The 17858-nt window shown below is 44.6% G+C and overlaps 1 protein-coding gene across 1 annotated transcript in view; it reads right to left on the bottom strand.

Moving 5' to 3' along the window:
• ryr1b (ryanodine receptor 1b (skeletal)) overlaps positions 1-17858 on the bottom strand; it is a 145672-nt gene that overhangs the window by 4139 nt on the left and 123675 nt on the right. The window contains 13 exon segments of the mRNA XM_034230545.1: positions 18-78; positions 161-294; positions 383-425; positions 2899-3029; positions 3123-3377; positions 4511-4597; positions 8838-8942; positions 8945-9011; positions 12716-12801; positions 12884-14193; positions 14281-14362; positions 14517-14546; positions 16601-16630. Coding sequence (XP_034086436.1) covers positions 18-78; positions 161-294; positions 383-425; positions 2899-3029; positions 3123-3377; positions 4511-4597; positions 8838-8942; positions 8945-9011; positions 12716-12801; positions 12884-14193; positions 14281-14362; positions 14517-14546; positions 16601-16630 — 2421 coding nt within the window.

The following is a 17858-nucleotide window of genomic DNA, read 5'->3' as shown; positions in this document are numbered from 1 at the left end:
CTGCTTACTTAACTCACATTGTCAGTGAAAATAACGCCAAACTTCCAGATCTGGTACTTGATGTCAATAGCTGGTAACCTGCAGATACAAGAGTTTGTTTAATCCGAGATAATGGGTGATACAGCTGAATGGTTTTATGTAAAGAGTCTACTGAACATACCAGCTCAAAATTGAGGTGTCTGGTTCGGGCTTCTTCTCATGCATCATGGCACTGACGTCTAGAGAAGCCAAGTCCATACCGAGCAGCTCAGCAATCCTCTCTCTGCCGTAGATGTCACCATATTTATCCAGCACCTGGATGTCACACACACAAACACACATGTCATGTCACTGCAAGACATTTCCTTGATACTTAGAATCAAAGTCATCTGGAAAAACTCACCTTTCTCTTCACAAACTTGTCCCAGTAGTTGTTAGGGAAGGATCTGCATTGAAAGAGAGACATCATACATATTTCAGTGGAGGTAAGCTTCTATTCTAACGGCGTATAGTAAAAGGTCTTCAACCTGACCCCTGCTACATTTGAATGCAGCATAAGTCATACTACTTAAACATTAAGCATTTTATTAATATATAAAACCTAATATAAAGTGCACTCAGTAGAGTGCTTATGTCTCTCTAGTAGAGCCCCACTGAAATGTCCCTCCTGGCTCCTTTAGTCATGATGGCCGTAATAAAACCTGGGATTTATTAATCAAGCCTAACTTTAGTGGATCAAAGTGGATCAGTGGCTTAGGTTGAAATGAATCAGGATAGGTTCTGCTTAACATTACAAGCCTGTTCTGTACTCTACTGGAAATAGAAATGGAGGAGTCAAATCAAATCCATTTTTTAATATCGTCATATGTACACAGCACCGCACGCAGTGAAATGTACTCTCTGCACTCTACCCATCTTCTTATTAAAAGTAGTTGGCAGCTATTATACAATATGATACGATATACTTTATTGTCCCCGTAAGGACATTTGTTGTGGACTCCGTCTTGTAGTTACACATACATGTACGTATACAAACATAGTTGACATTAAAGATATTAACATACTATCACTCATACAGTACACCGTTTGCACAAACACAATACACAGACGCACCTACTGACAATGGCGACCTATTGCACAACCTTTATGAACAACATTTAAATGTATATTACATTACATGTGAGTGTTGAGAAGCGTAATGGACAGGAATGAATGTTTATATCGGTTCAGCCTGATCTTAGGAACCCTGAATCTTCGACCAGAAGGTAGGAGCTGGGATTCTGGATGGAGAATGTGGAATGGATCAGACACGATTCTTTGTGCCTGTCTAATAATGGACTGCTCATATATGTTTTGGAGAGATGGATGTTTTTTGACCCCCATCATTTTGATAGCAGTCTGTACCAGTCGAGCGATCTGTAACTTTGACTGCACTGTCAAGTTACCATCCCAGGCAGGGATACCATATCTTATGATGCTCTCCAACACTGCATGGTAAAACAATAAAACTTCTGCTCAACTCCATAGGCCCTGAGTCAACTCAACATACATACGCATATAGCGTCCAGGGAGCAGTGTGGGGGTCTGGTGCCATGCTCAAGGGCAGCTCAGCAGTGCCATGAAGGGGAACTGGCACCTCTCAAACCCCTTTTCCACTAAGAGTTGTTGCCCGATTGCAAACCAGTTAGGCATGGTTCACTGCAGTGGCCTAGGCTCTCGGAACTAGGGCTGCCCTTGACTAAAGATTTGGGTAGTCGACCAATAGTCGTTAATTCAGGCTAATTGTCGCGACGTATAGGATATATTACAATTATCAGCAGCAGATGCTCCGGTAGTTCTTAATGTGTGTCGGAACGAGCACACACACAGAACATTTAGTTCTAGTTTGTATTATTCATATCTGAAGATAACAACCCAATAAATACTACACAGAAAACGGCTACACTGACAAATATAAGTGTCAGCAAAAATACTTTCGCAAACTACGCCCTCATCATGAATGAAAGCTTTCATTTATAGTTTCCTGAGGCCAGAAGGATTATATATTATAGGTCTGTATATGTTGATACAAGGCTAGGCTGCTGCCTGACTCTGCTGCTTTTCCCCCCTAATTATGACAAAGAAAAACACGTTGTCGGATAATTAAGCTCCGTGTTTTGTTATGATGCCGGCATTCGGGAAGCTGCGCTCCGATGGCAAGGATATGGAGGCGACTTTGTGCCAGCGGAGTTTACATGTCACCTTGTGGGGCTCGTCCCTTACACACTCAGAAAGATCCCATACATTGGATTTCCTGTCCGACAACATTCACTTAATGACTTCCGGCTGATGCGTCAAGGTACACGCAGCGCACAGATGGAATTATTTATTTTTTTTTTTGGACTAATAGGCTAATTAAAAATGAGTCGACAAAGACGTTTTTCGCTGACTAACATTTAGACAACGATTTGGGGGAAACCCTACTTGGAACCGTAAATTGGTTCAACTACAGTTCATATTGTCAAACATTGTCAATTAATATGAAAATAATATACATTTATAGGGAAATGTGCATCAGGGGACATTACTGTTCGGTTCGGAATGGTCAGCCAAAAGCCCACGGAGCACAAGTGGCGTACCAATCCAGTGGTCAGCAAATACCGCTGAACCACATCCGCATGTGAAGGGATAATCACACTGGTGTTGCAGCAACTTTAACGTCGATGTCATGATGGGGCTCCTCTCGGGCTCGGCTCAGTGGAAAAACCAACTGGTTCTTAAGTGGTTTTATCAAGTTGAACCCAAACTAGCCCTAGCATCAAACCAGAATGGAAATGATTTCAGTGAAAAAGAGGGCATCCATGTTCGTTGGCATCCGGTACCAGAGTTACACTTGTCCCTATTCATACTGTGTCTCTAAACATGTCACAGGGCTCTTACGGAGTGTTGAGCACCAGCCTGTCCCACTGGCCCTTGATGTCCTCGTCCTCAGGCTGCTCAGTGACATAGAGACCATCAAACTCCAGCTTTCTGGCCAGCTCCTTCTCTCTCTTGAAGATGACCAGAGGGACCTGAAGGGATTTAGAGGTAAAAGAAGATAAGCTGATTGAAACCAAGCAAACGCAAAAACGTTCATGGATTTTTGTTCAGTAAACATCTCATACCTTGAGGCAGTTGTAGCCAATGATGCAGAGGATGGAGATGATAGTGTGGACGATACCGAAGAAAGCCATGGCCGGCTCCATGTAGCCTGTGCTCTCTTCCAAGAAGTAGTACATGGGACCTTCTTCTTCCTCATCTTCACCTCCGTTATCAAATCCGGACCCATCCTCCTCAGCACCGGATCCTTCAAACAGGTCGGAGCCCTCAAACAATGCAGAACCCTCAATCTCCTCCTCACCACGAGGTGTGTCGGACACCTGGAAATGTCAGACACAACAATAAGTTATAAGTTATTTCTGTGTTATTAACCAGTTAAGCCCCGAGCCTGTTTTTCAGGTTTCAGGCTCGAAAAAATGACATGCCCAGAACAAATTACTATATCTTCACTTCTAAAAGGGGTAAATTAATAATCTTTTTTCTCAAACCAATGATAAACCTGTGAGTTGGATGTAGAAAAGTCAGAATCAATATAGATTTTTTTATTTTAAAGTAAATTCGGATTGAACATATTAAAACCTTTTTAATTATAGTTTCCGTCCAAAAAAACCCATTACTTATAGTGAAAACCACCCTTGAATTGTGTGTATGCAGATCCAATGAAGTATAACATATTTCTACCGTGAGTTATGTGCTAAGTGCGTTAGCACTCTTTCGCTTAGTGCTCATTCAGAGGCTCGGCGTTAGACTTGTGTTTTGTTTCGGTAAAAATTGTTCATATCGTCAGGTAGCTGAGTTTCTTCCCGTTAAGTGGGTATGACACATTCATAGTTTGTTAAATGTTAAGAAGTCCTCAGACGCTGTTTCTTGCAAGATGTTGCCGGTGCCGGCGGGGGCACCGGGCTTAACAGGTTAAAACCTAATTTCATGAAAGTTGAGTTCAAATTGAAAGAATGTAGGCTATTTTTGGCGTCCTTCAGACTATTGGAACATCAAAATACACATTGAGATATTGTTTTTACTAACTTTGTCTCTGTACGTCAGTAGGTTTCTCCAATATCCGCCAAAAGTTAGCATAAGATCTTTCCCGATTTGCATATTTAAACATGACATTTCAATAAACGTACAATGCAGAAATCAACTAGGGGAAATGTCTTGGTGGTAACTTATTTCAACATGTTAACCCTATTAACCTGTAGTGTCTTAAAACATTTATGGAATTTAAAATACAAACGTTTAAAAGATATTCTGAAATGTGTTCTTTCTATATTCTAAAGGTTTTTAGAAAAGGGTTTGTTCATGTTTATTGCGAGCCTGATTTATATAGTATTTTATTCTTCAACATTTTTTTTGTCTAAAAAAATGTGAAAACATCCAACAGGAGAAAAACCAAGATACTTTGCAGGAGTCAATTCAGTATGTGTCGTCTAAAGTAAATGTAGCGTGCACACACCTTGTAGAAGAGCAGGATGAAATTGAGAGCGAAGGAGATGAACAGGACCAGGAAGCGAAGGTTGTAGAAGTTGCGAGAAAGGTAGTTCTGATGGAGGGGGCACAGCACAAAAACAATATTTTACTGCATGATTCCAAGGCATTAAAATTTGGTTTAGCTTATAAATTACACTGCATTAGGAAATTAATTGTGGGCGCTAAACTTTTTCTGTCACATTGTTGCATGATAATGGTGAATTGGGTATCACACAGTCAAGTACCTCTCTGAAGAACCAACACCTTACCCCTAGATTCCACCGGGTCCGTCTGCGGCCCGTTACGGCCGCGTTACGGCCGCGTTATGGCTGTGTTACGGCTGCGCCGCGGCGATTGCGGCCACACTAGTCAATGGGTGCTATTCCACCACACGCGGCGCGTTACAGCTCAGAAGCGTCCCAGAAGCGTCTCGGCTCAGGGCTCCTCTAAAATTAGGATGAATCCTATTTTTGACGCGACACAGCCGTAAAGTAATGTCGGGCAGGCAGGAAGTGGAACGTTCAGAGCATATAGCATATATATATATATATATATACACACACATATATATATACACACACACACACAAACTAATTTTGCAGACCCTATCCCTATTCTTTCAAGTAGGAGGAGAAATGCCAGCGTTCTTCTCCGGTTTACAGGCACTGTGTAAATTATATATATAGAATAATTATGATGATGAATGCATTTTTTTACCACTAAAATACAGCAACACATCTTTGATTCATGTCGTTTATAACTGGGATATTACAATTATTATTAACTGTCTGTACAAAGTAGCCTGTCCAGGAAATATGCCCAAATCAACAAAAACTGCGAGCCGGCAGGCAAGACGCTCGCTTCTGAAATGCGCCCGGTAGGGTATGATGCCGGACCAAAACCGCGGCGCAGCCGTAACGCGACACAGACGGACCCGGTGGAATCTAGGGGTTACCGTGGTGGAGAGGTTTGTGTGCCCTGATGAACCTGGGGGCTCTGTTGTCTGGAACCTTGTGTTTCTGGTAGGGTCTCCCATGGCAAATTGGTCTCAGGCAATGGGCCAGACTAAGATTCGTTCAAGGGAGACCTCAAGCCCGGGGTCCCCTTTTGGAGCAAGGCCCAGAAGGAGGACTCGTCGGCGAGCGTCTGGTGGCCGGGCATGCCACGGAGCCCGGCCGGGAACAGCCCGAAAAGGCAACGTGGGCAACACCTCCGCTTCTCCGTCCCACCACCTACGGGAAACAGCGATGGGGTCGGGTGCGCTGCCAGAAGGGTGGCAGTGAAAGCGGAGGGTCTCGACGGACCAGACCCGGGCGACAGAAGCTGGCTTTGGGGACGTGGAACATCACCTATCTGGGGGGGAAGGAGCCGGAGCTTGTGCGGGAGCGTTACCAGTTGGATCTGGTTGGGCTCACCTCTACGCACAGCGTCGACTCTGGAACCTTACATCTGGATAGGGGTTGGACTCTATTCTTCTCCGGAGTTGTACAAGGTGTGAGGCGCCGGGCGGGTGTGGGGATACTCACAAGCCCCCGGTTGGGTGCTTCTTTGTTGGAGTTTACCACAGTGGACGAGAGGCTCCCTACGCCTGCGGGTTATGGGGGGGAAAACTCTGACTGCTGTATGTGCTTATGCACCAAACAGCAGTTCAGAGTATTAGGACTTCTTGGAGACCCTGGAAAGAGTCCTGTATGGGGCTCCTCAAGGGGAATCTTTAATCTCGCTGGGAGACTTCAACGCACATGTGGGCAATGATGGAGAATATTGGAGGGGTGTGATTGGGAGGAACAGCCCCCCTGATCTGAACCGGAGTGATGGTTTGTTACTGGACTTCTGTGCTAGTCATGGATTGGCCATAACAAACACCATGTTCGAACATAAGGATGTTCATAAGTGTACGTGGTACCAGAGCACCCTAGGCAGAAGGTCCATGATCGATTTCATTATTGTATCATCGGACCTGAGGCCGTATGTTTTGGACACTCGGGTAAAGAGAGGGGCAGAGTTGTCAACTGATCACCATCTGGTGGTGAGTTGGGTCAAGTGGCAGGGGAAGCCTCTGGACAGACCTGGTAAGCCCAAACGTGTAGTGCGGGTGAACTGGGAACGTCTGGAGGAGGCCCAAGTTCAGGAGGCCTTCAACTCACACCTCCGGCGGAGCTTTTCAGGCATTCCTGTGGAGGAGGGGGACATTGAACCAGAATGGATGGTGTTCAAAGCCTCTATTGCCGAAGTCGCGGCGGGGAGCTGTGGTCTCAAGGTCTTAGGTGCCTCAAGGGGCGGTAACGCTCGAACCTCCTGGTGGACACCGGTGGTCAGGGAAGCCATCCGACTGAAGAAGGAGGCCTTCAGGGATATGTTATCCCGGGGGAGTCCCGAGGCAGTCGCAAGGTACCGACAGGCCCGAAGGGCAGCAGCCTCAGCCGTGGCCGAGGAAAAGCAGTGGGTGTGGGAGAAGTTCAGAGAAGCCATTGAAAAGGACTTTCGGGCGGCACCAAAGTTGTTCTGGAAAACTGTCCGACACCTCAGGAGGGGGAAGCAGGGAACTATCCAAGCTGTGTACAGTAAGGATGGGACGCTGTTGACCTCGACTGATGGAGTGTTAGGGCGTTGGAAGGAACACTTTGAGGAACTCCTGAACCCGACAACTCCGCCCTCTATGTTAGAGGCAGAGCTAGAGTATGACGGGGGATCAACACCAATCCACGGGGGTGGATGAGATCCGACAAGAAATGCTGAAGGCTCTGGGTGTTGAAGTACTGTCATGGTTGACACGTCTCCCATCAACGTTGCGTGGAAGTCGGAAACAGTACCGAAGGAGTGGCAGACCGGGGTGGTGGTTCCCCTTTTCAAAAAGGGGGATCAGAGGGTGTGTGCCAATTATAGAGGCATCACACTACTCAGCCTCCCCGGGAAAGTTTACTCTAACGTACTTGAAAGGAGGGTCAGGCCGATTGTCGAACCTCAGATTGAGGAGGAACAATGTGGATTCCGTCCTGGTCGTTGAACGACAGATCAGCTTTTTACTCTTGCAAGGATCCTGGAGGGGGCCTGGGAGTACGCTTATCCGGTCTACATGTGTTTTGGAGATTTGGAGAAGGCGTATGACCGGGTTCCCAGGGAGTTACTGTGGGAGGTGCTGCAGGAGTATGGGGTGAGGGGGTCTCTACTCAGGGCCATCCAATCTCTGTACTCCCAAAGCGAGAGCTGTGTCCGGGTCCTCAGCAGTAAGTCGGACCCATTTCCGGTGAGGGTCGGCCTCCGCCAGGGCTGCGCTTTGTCACCAATCCTGTTTGTAATATACATGGATAGGATTTCGAGGCGTAGTCGAGGGGTCCGAACTGCAGACCCCCTGTCTGCAGTTCGGACTAAGGATTGCACCACTGCTTTTTGCAGATACTGTGGTTCTAATGGCTTCATCGGTCTGCGACGTTCAGCACTCACTGGATCGGTTCGCAACCGAGTGTGAAGCGGCTGGGATGAGGATCAGCACCTCCAAATCTGAGGCCATGGTTCTCAGCATGAAACCGATGGACTGTCCACTCCAAGTAGGGAATGAGTCCTTACCCCAAGTGAAGGAGTTCAAGTATCTCGGGGTCTTGCTCTCGAGTGAGGGTACAATGGAGCTTGAGATGGGCCGGGGAATCGGAGCAGCGGGAGCGGTATTGCAGTCGCTTTACCGCACCGTTGTAACGAAAAGGGAGCTGAGCCAGAAGGCAAAGCTCTCTGTCTACCGGGCCATTTTCGTTCCTACCCTCAGCTATGGTCATGAAGGATGGGTCATGACCGAAAGAACGAGATTGCGGATACAAGTGGCCGAGATGGGTTTTCTCCGCAGGGTGGCGGGCGTCTCCCTTAGGGATAAGGTGAGCAGTTCAGTCATCCAGGAGGGACTCAGAGTTCGAAAGGAGCCAGTTGAGGTGGTTCGGGCACCTAGTAAGGAGGCCACCTGGGCACCTCCTTAGGGAGGTGTTCCAGGCACGTCCAGCTGGGAAGAGACCGAGGGATAGCCCTAGGACCAGGTGGAGGGATTATATCTCTTCGCTGGCCTGGGAGGGCCTTGGAATCCCCCAGTCAGAGCTGGTTGATGTGGCCAGGGAAAGGAAAGTTTGGGGCTCTCTGCTGGAACTGCTACCTCCGCGACCCGACCACGGATAAGCGGGAGAAGATGGATGGACACAGTCAAGTACAAATATACCTAAAAATAAACCATATCAGGCTTTTTTAGAGTAAACTTAAAATACCAGTATGTTACATGTCAGTGTGGCACCACTCACAACATAAATGATGTACTGTGATAGACAGCTGCTCACCATGAATTTGACTCTCTGGATCTCCAGCTCATTCCACAGCTCAAAGCCCTCCTCCGCGGGTTTCTTTTCCTTCTTCGCCTTGGCCTTTTCTTCTTCTCTTCTATCACCTCGGGCTCCTCCTTCTTTACCTCAGGTTCCGGTTCTGCTTTCTCTGTCTTCTCGCCATTCTCGGTGCTGGAGAAGACACGTGAGGAGAGAACATGTGTGATGTTTCTTTTTAAAGAGGACATAGTATGTTCATTGTGACGGAGCGGATCACAGAGTGACTGACTCCGCCACTGACAGCCGCAGCGGCAACACACACACACACACACACACACACACACACACACCACACACACACACACACACACACACACACACACACACACACACACACACACACACACACACACACACACACACACACACACACACACACACACACACACACACACACACACACACACACACACACACACACACACACACCAAACATTTCCTGCTCTCTTCCGTTCGTCAATAAATAAGGTTAAATCATCACTAAAACGTCCACCTTTTCCCCTTCCTTTCTGTAGCGCGACCACAAGTGCACGCTTGTGAGTCTACAATTATTTAAACATACATTTAACTATATTACACCATACTTACGTGGGGAGCGGCGGGCGGAGTTTCGCCGCCGTCTCCCCAGCAAAGGGAAGGTGGAAAAGACGGAGGCGCATCACTTCCGTGATTTAAATAGGATGCAATTTATTATTTCTTTTGCGTTTATTAATTATGGGGAATGACTGTGTTAAGAGGTAGTTAACCTGTGTATGTTTGGGTCGGATAGTTTCCTCATTTTTGAGGAAATTACATTTATGTTGACAATGTGGTTTGGAGATAATTGTGTAACCGGTTGACGGTAAGCCTGTGGGGAGGGGCTATGGGTACAAAAGGGACGGTGTTGGCCCTGGAAGAGTCATTCGGCAGAGTGTTGCAGTGAAGGCAACAGCTAGGATGTGGTTAGAGGGACAGACAACCTAATTTGGTAAACTGTGATTTTGTTTATTTACGTTATACTGTTTACCTTTTTGTCGAACAGTATATATTTTTTTGTGGCTGATGATAAATAACGTTTTTTGGAGCTTAAACAACCGACTAAGCCTATGTATCGAATGGACCAATAGAACCCCGTCACATTCATTTTCAGGTTCATAATTGTATTTTGTGACAACTGTGCAGTGGCGGTTCTAGAACATTTGACATGGGGGGGCAAGAGGTCATGCTAGGGTGGCATGGGAGGGCGGACAGTACGTGGTATTTTATACTGTATATAACCTATTTATTATTAATTCATGCCCTAACACAAGTGTTCTTAATGCACAAGAGAAACAAGGTGTTCAGACAAACAATCGGGTGCCCTTTGAGTCCCCCAAGCTTACCTCAACCATTTTAAATGAAAGGAAACTACAAAATGTATTTTAAAGCAATGAATTAATGGAACAGGTTGTTTTGCATTACAATGTAAAATTAAATATATATTTTGTTTTTAAAAAATTGGTTGTTTTAGTATTAGACAGACATATTTGTATGTCCTCACTAAGCATTATTACATATTAAATTAATATTAAACAAATCAAAATGGCCAATTATCCCAAAATGTTGCTGCTAATATAATCATATGCTTGTCAACTTTAACTGATCAAAAATAAATTCTGAAAAAATACTTGAATTATCTATGAAATTGCAATATCGTCCCTCAGTTTGTTTCAACCCTGTCACGCCATACCATTTACCCTCCTATTAAAATAATGGATCAGTCCATGTGTAATCTGCATTGAGGGAATTACATCACAAAAGTGTCAGTTTCTTCTCTTACCTATATTTCAGTTTTTGTATTTTCAGATTAAGATTGACAAGCTCAACATTTCAACTCTGTTGTATGAATTAATAATAGTAAATAATTGTTTATTACAAAATAAACAATAGTTTTGCAAAATATTATTATAAACAAGGTCTCATGCCTACTTTTTGTCAAAAACTTCAACCCTGTTACATTTTTTCAAGGACATTCCTAGTAATTATTTATATTTTGTGCCTGAGGTGGGAAAATGTAAGTAGTCCACTACCAGATGTTATGACCAAATATTTTGGTTTCATTTTTCAAAGATGTAAAGACCCAAAAGGCACCTGATTCAGAGAATACTCAGAATTATGCATACTGTAAGTACTTAATTATAAATCACCCATCTCTTCAGAGGTGACCTGTGCAGCAACACATTTCAATCAATATTTGTCAATACTAAGAGCTGCTAGATTGAGCTGCTGTAATGAAATATGTGAGGAGAATAAGAACATACTATGTGGTCCAGCTGGAGTCTCCTCTGCCTCCTGATCCCTGCCTCTCTTTCTGACACTTCATCTTTATTCCTCACATACATTTCTTCTTCTTCACTAATGTCTTCATCTCTCTCCTCCTCTTCCTCCTGCTCTGACCCTCCTGGTCTCTTCATCTCCTCTCCTTCCTCCTGCTCTGACCCTCCTGCTCTCTTCATCTCCTCCTCTTCCTTCCTCCTACTCTGACCCTCCTGGTCTCTTCATCTCCTCTTCTTCCTCCTGCTCTGACCCTCCTGGTCTCTTCATCTCCTCTTCTTCCTCCTGCTCTGACCCTCCTGGTCTCTTCATCTCCTCTTCTTCCTCCTGCTCTGACCCTCCTGGTCTCTTCATCTCCTCCTCTTCCTCCTGCTCTGACCCTCCTGGTCTCTTCATCTCCTCCTGGCTTCCTCCTGCTCTGACCCTCCTGGTCTCTTCAGTGAACTCTCTATTCCTTTTCCTCTCTCTGTTCATCCTGATCACTTCTCATATGTCTTTGTGTTGTTGTTGAATCACTCCAGCTACTCTGGCCTGCAAGAGTCTACTTATGAAAAGCACTGGTACAAATGCTTGTATAACTTTACACGTTAGGGCCATGTAGCTAATATGTAGCATACCATAAATATAACATCAGAAAGTATTGATCAAGCGCACACAGGCAGCTGTGTTTGGATCCAGTTTTTACGGTAAAGGATGTATCTTGGTTTCATTGATCTGGCCTCATTGCTGTGATGTGTAGTTTACGTGGATTTAATAGTAGGCTACCGCGTAGTTTAGCAAAGTGATCGATCTCCCAGCTGACGCTGTCTGCGTAGTATTTTGTAGCGTAACGCCCCAAACAGCGCCCGTCTGTTAAACGCTATCGATTCAAACGGCAGCGTTTTATTAATATTTAGTTTCAAGCTCTCGTCTTTAGTAAAAACAAAACTAGTGGAAAGGGAAATGCTCCCAGGGGAAGCTGATCCATAGGTGCTGGGACAGCTCTCGCTCCCTCTCTGCAGCGGTGTGAGCCGCGGGCTGTGTGAACGCCGCTCCGCAGTTTAATGCGTTTTTAACGGCCTAAAATGATATTTAAAATGATTCACTTTTAACTAATGTAATGCTTGTTTTGTTGCTTGAGAAGCTTGTGGAAATAGTGTAGGTTTGTTTTAGTACAGTTTTAGGGAAACAAAAGTTAGGGGGGCAGCTGGGGGGGCAAGGCTCTACAGTAGGGGGGCAGCTGCCCCCCCTTGCCCCCTCGTAGATCCGCCCCTGCAACTGTGACATGTCTCCACCATGCTTTAATGTTCAAAAAAGGTCTTTGTTTTTCTCATACTGCCTGTGATGCCCACACTGCTCTGATTGGTTAGCTGGCCAGCTCTGTTGTGATTATATGGCAGCTCTGGCTCTGTTGAATGGATGTGAATGGGTGAAAGCTGACTTGTTAAAGTGCTCTGAGGGGCCCTACAGCGCTATTATGGATGCAGTCCATTTACAATACAATATTGGCCTGAGGAGAAGTTTTCTCTAGCAGAAGCTGATCATTTTCGATGTTGACAACTCACTCTGCTTTCTCAGTCTCTGGAGGAGCCACTTCTTCGGGTTGAGCAGGTTGCTCTTCCTCTCCTGGTTCTCCCACTGCGGATTCCAACTGTTACATAATGGCATTGCAGTTAATAAACACTTAAATGAAGAGCATACACTTTTATATATGATTACACAGAACCCCTCACCAGTTTTCTCTTCAGCAGCGGTGTGCCCTCTGGTGTCGGAGGCTCTTCAGCCGTCGTCTCACCAAAGTCCCCGAGTCCCCCTGGAGTATTGAAACCGGGCAGACGTCCACCTTCCCTCTCCTCGCTATCCTCCTCTTCCTCCCCTTCTCCCCCACCATCTAAGTGGTCTGACCCACCGTCTGCGTCTTGGTCCTCTCTAGCCCCTGGTTCAGGTGGCAGGTCGCCGTGAACTTCGTCCTGCGTGGGATCTGGCATACTGGCTAATATCTCCGTTACCGTTATCTTCTTGGCACCTTCCACTAGACCTCCACCGAACAGCACCTTCCATGTGATTGTGAAGAAGCCCTTACATACACCGTAGACAAACATCAGGATACCCATCAGAATAGTGTAGATAAACGTAACCAGGCCGATCACCATCTCCTTCACAGTCATCTTTCTAAGTTTGCGGTAGCGACGTCGCAGGTTACGGAATGTGAACATGTTGAAGAAGTCCCCCACGCTCTTCAGAAACTCTGCGAAGGCTGAAGCTGCCTCTGGAGGGTCTTCATCTCCATTGCCTTCCTCTCCTTCTACAGCCTCTGCTTGTTCTCCCCCGCCTTCCTCTCCTTCCTCATCGTCTTCTTCTTCTGCATCGTCTCCCTCAGGCTCAGAGATAGACGCCGCAATGTTCATCTCAAAGATGGTGTCCTCGCAGAAGTTCACAAACATCTCCATTTTCTCACTCTCTTGGCCCTCATTGACCACATCAAATATGAACTGCCGCTTGGACTCTCGAACTTGTGGCATTTCCCACTGGTCGCGATTAGCCTCGCTGATCTCAAAGTAAATGCGCTCAATCTTCTTGCTGGCTCCCATGATCTCGATGCGGCCGAGGAATGGGCGGAAGTACTTGAGCACGCTCTCTGCCTGCTCCAGGAAGTTCTGAAGGCGAGTGTCGTGGGGCACGTGCTCCGACAGGTTGGTGAGCAGAACGGCGATATTGAAGCCGATGTCCTTGGCTGGCTCCTGGAAACGATCTGCAAACTCCTCAAAGTTGATCATCTCATTCTCATCAGCTTCTGAGCAAGAGAGGAGGAACTGGATTTCTGAGGGAGAGTATTGCTTCTGGCTGTCCATGGCCTTGGAGAAGTCTTTTTTGGAGATAAGCCCACGGGGGTCGGTGACGTAGTCCCGGAAGGCATCTGATGCCACGATGTCTTTGAGCTTGAGGAACATGTCGAAGAACTTGAGGATCATCTCCACGTTGCTGGAGGACTCCACCAGCATGTCGACCATTTGCCTGGCAATGGTGCCGTTCACAATATTGCCTAAGAGCAGAACACAGTTTGAAGACATTAGATGAGAGTTTGCAACAGGAAGGAAAGGACATAACGACCCAGGGACATAAATCATACCTTCAAGTAGAGACAGAAGCATCACCACCATTTCCTTCTGCAGATCCAACAGCTCCTTCAACAGACCAATCTGACTGGAGTCCTGAACCAAAGCCAAAACACACAGCAAAGCACACACAGTAGAGAAGTATGGTTTTTAGAATATGTACTGACTACTGGCTGGTATATCACAGCTTATTTTGAGAGGATTTGTGCTTTCTAATGAGATGAGAGAGTAAAACGGTAAGAGATGCTACCTCTGAGTGTGCTCTACTCCAAAAGTGATCCTGGGTTTGCATTTTACAAATAAAGAATATGCATTTTTAGCATCACAAATAGTAGACTTGCGTGTGTGGTCAGCAAGACAAGACACTTAAACACCATCAGGTATGAGAGGAGGGGAGAAAATGCCTCTGCAAGAAAGCAGGGAACACGTAAACATATAGACGCTGATCGTAGCATTCCTGAAGACCTGCACCAGCAGATAACACAAGCCATACATATCTTTGATTTTATAGTGGTTGTAAGGCTGGTGGAAGTCTACAGGAAAAGGGTGTTAGGATTTGCAAGCATCAGCCACACAACACAAAGCAACTAAATACAGGGCCGCCCCTGGCCAACTTGGGGCCCCAAGCGACATTGTGAGATGAGCCCCCCCCCCCAACCGACAGGAGTGAAACCAATTTTTTTGAAAACAAAGTAGGCTACTTTGCAAATATAATTTGTCATAGTTACTTTTTTATACAGTGAGGCAGAGATGGAGTACTCAAGTCCTGGACTCGAGTGCCGATTTTCGGGACTCGTGACTCGACTCGGGCACTGATTGACGCGACTCGGACTTGGACTCGTGAATTCTCGCGCACGATGACTTGGACTCGGACTCGTGAATTATCGCGTACGCCGACTTGGACTCGGACTCGTGAATTAGCCTATATGCTATGCAGAGACTGCCTTCTTGATGTCGTGAATTGCAGCTGATATTTTAATATGGCAATTTTACTTATACAACATTCGCAAGTTGTACATTTGACTCATACAATAACCCACCTTCGAGTGATGCTCTAATTTCTTCATGTTTTTTTTTTCCCCCTCTTCACCTGCACTAGTGGCCGTATCAAAGCCGTGATTGGTCAGATGTCGATTCATTGCAACGGTGTCGGGTTACAGACGTGCTCCCCATGTCACCTCTCGGTACGTCCACACAGCCGCGTTAAAAAAATCTTGGAGGTGGGCGTATCTGAAGTTTGGGGATTTTTTGCGAGCAACGCGACCAACAACCAATCACATGAATCTCCCACCCCCGACATACAAAGCAATAGCAATGTTAAAACGAAGTAAACTGGATATAAAATCCCCAAACAGGCGAAAACCTACCAGTTTCACCCACTGTCTCTGGCACCTCCCTCCATGCCTGGTTCCTCCGGTTTGTATCCCGGTAAGTTAATAGGGACTGGTCATAAAGAACCGGGTGATTTGCTACCGCAATAACTAACTTCTCCTCCATTTTTAGGAATATAGAAAATGAACTGCGGTATGTCACTCCCAGCTTGCACGCGGTTTGATTGGCTAGTGCTTGTACTGTCAGATTTGCATAAACGGGATTTGATTGGCTGACGCTTCCACCTCAGCTTCAAAAGTTGAACATTGCTCAACTTTTGAATCCTGAAAATCCTGAAAATCTTCGCTTTGCTTCCCACAATGCAGTTCGGCAAAAAGTGAGGCAACGTGACGTCACCCCATTCAAAGTGAATGGGCAGAAGCGTTGGAAGATTTTTTAACACTGCTGTGTGGACGGGCCGTCACTCTCACTCTCGTGTGTCAGCGGGTGTGCGTATTAAAAAGCAAAATAGAGCTAAATGAAAAGAAGCAAAGCATGGTATTAAGTCTTTAAAAAAAATCGTATGAGTCATCAAGGAATAATCAATCATCGATCTTTTGTATGTAGAAAGCTGGTATTTGTTTGAAAACACCTCTACAGTAAATAATAAATATACTAAAATCTAGACCCAGAAAGCAGCTACTCATACTTTATTTATCAGTTTAGTATGGTATCATCACTTTGAATAGTCAAAATGTGTTCAAACTGTCACTACACCCAAGTGTCCGAGTTACACATGTTCCTCGTATTCAGGGATTATGTCCAATTGACTTGATGGCTCTTTAGAGAACTTAACAAAAAAAGAAATAATACTGAAAAACATGAAAGGCTGTATAGGGAATAAACAGAAGAAATTGTGAATGATTTCTGTATTTTGTTGAATAATAACTAGTCACATGAAGGAGAAGCGCTTTGAAAAGTAAAGCATGATGGTCCTCTAAATGAGATGGTGATGATTCTTACGTTGTTGCGTTGTCCAGAATCAGGGAGCATCTAACAGGGTTACACACATAGACTGTATATATAAGGTGAAACATGACAATAGAAATGTTACTATCAAAATGTTTTATTTACTTTGGTATTTGTCTAAACCTGGAGGTTATTTATAGATTTAATGTAAATGTTATTCTGATCATTTAATATAAATAAACAGTCTTTCAAACAACTTGAATCCTGATGAACTGGCACTGATCTGCTTTAATATCTAAAAAGAACATTCAGCATCTTTTCAGCGCACATCTATAAGTATTTTGTTGTTTCAACATTTGAAAGATATTCCACATTTAAAAATTCTAATTCATGCATACACTGATTTTAAACAGGAGAATCAGTAGCAATCAACAGAATATTAGAATTAGAATTAGTAACCAAGGCAACTCCTTGTTAGGTCAGACAGGTTATAGACTGCAGACACACACAGGTTAAAGCAAAGCTCATCAAACCTAATCACTGGTCAGTATTAGAAAACCGAAATATATTTAAATCAGGTGAGGAGGATTTACTGTATTATAATAATAATAATAAATTATATTTATATAGCGCTTTTCTGGAACTCAAAGAATGTACAGAACCAGGAAGAAAATGAAAGAGAAAGAAAGGACCTTGAGTTTTTTCCACAAATTGTTTCTGCCAACTTAACTTGAATTCATGTTGTTGTACTATCTGTACAACATGGCTACCTAAAAACAGCATTTAAAAAAAATCTACATTCATGGATACATTTGGAATATCTGTAATATAATGTATGCACATTTTGGTTGTATTAAAGTGGAACTTCATCAAAAAATACGGCTGTCTCCAAGTGTGATGTTAAAAAGGAAGCTAACCAAAGGGTGTTACTTTGACCACTTGGAAATTAATAAAATACCATCACAAATACATGTTAAAGAATATTTGTACTTAATATCGTATCATTTGGACCGTATTCCATCCAAACCCTTAATGCTGTGTTGACTTAGTAAATTGTTACCTACAGTAATCTGAGGTTATCTTGCTTTAACAAAAAAAGTAAAGAGGCAGAAACAATCTGTCAAAGGAAAGAAGGGGGGAAAGATGGTTAAGACAAACAAATCTATTAATTAAACAAAAGAATAATCAAATAAATACATACTTTACTTTGCAGGAACCATGAGAGAGACAGTTCACAAAATTAGTATACTCAAAATGGACTAGACTAGAGGATACAATGTATACATTTATATTTGAAAATTGCTTTAAATTC

Source organism: Gymnodraco acuticeps, unplaced genomic scaffold (genome assembly GCF_902827175.1).
Source record: "Gymnodraco acuticeps unplaced genomic scaffold, fGymAcu1.1, whole genome shotgun sequence".
NCBI lineage: Eukaryota > Metazoa > Chordata > Actinopteri > Perciformes > Bathydraconidae > Gymnodraco > Gymnodraco acuticeps.
This window is presented reverse-complemented; position numbering and strand designations above follow the sequence as displayed.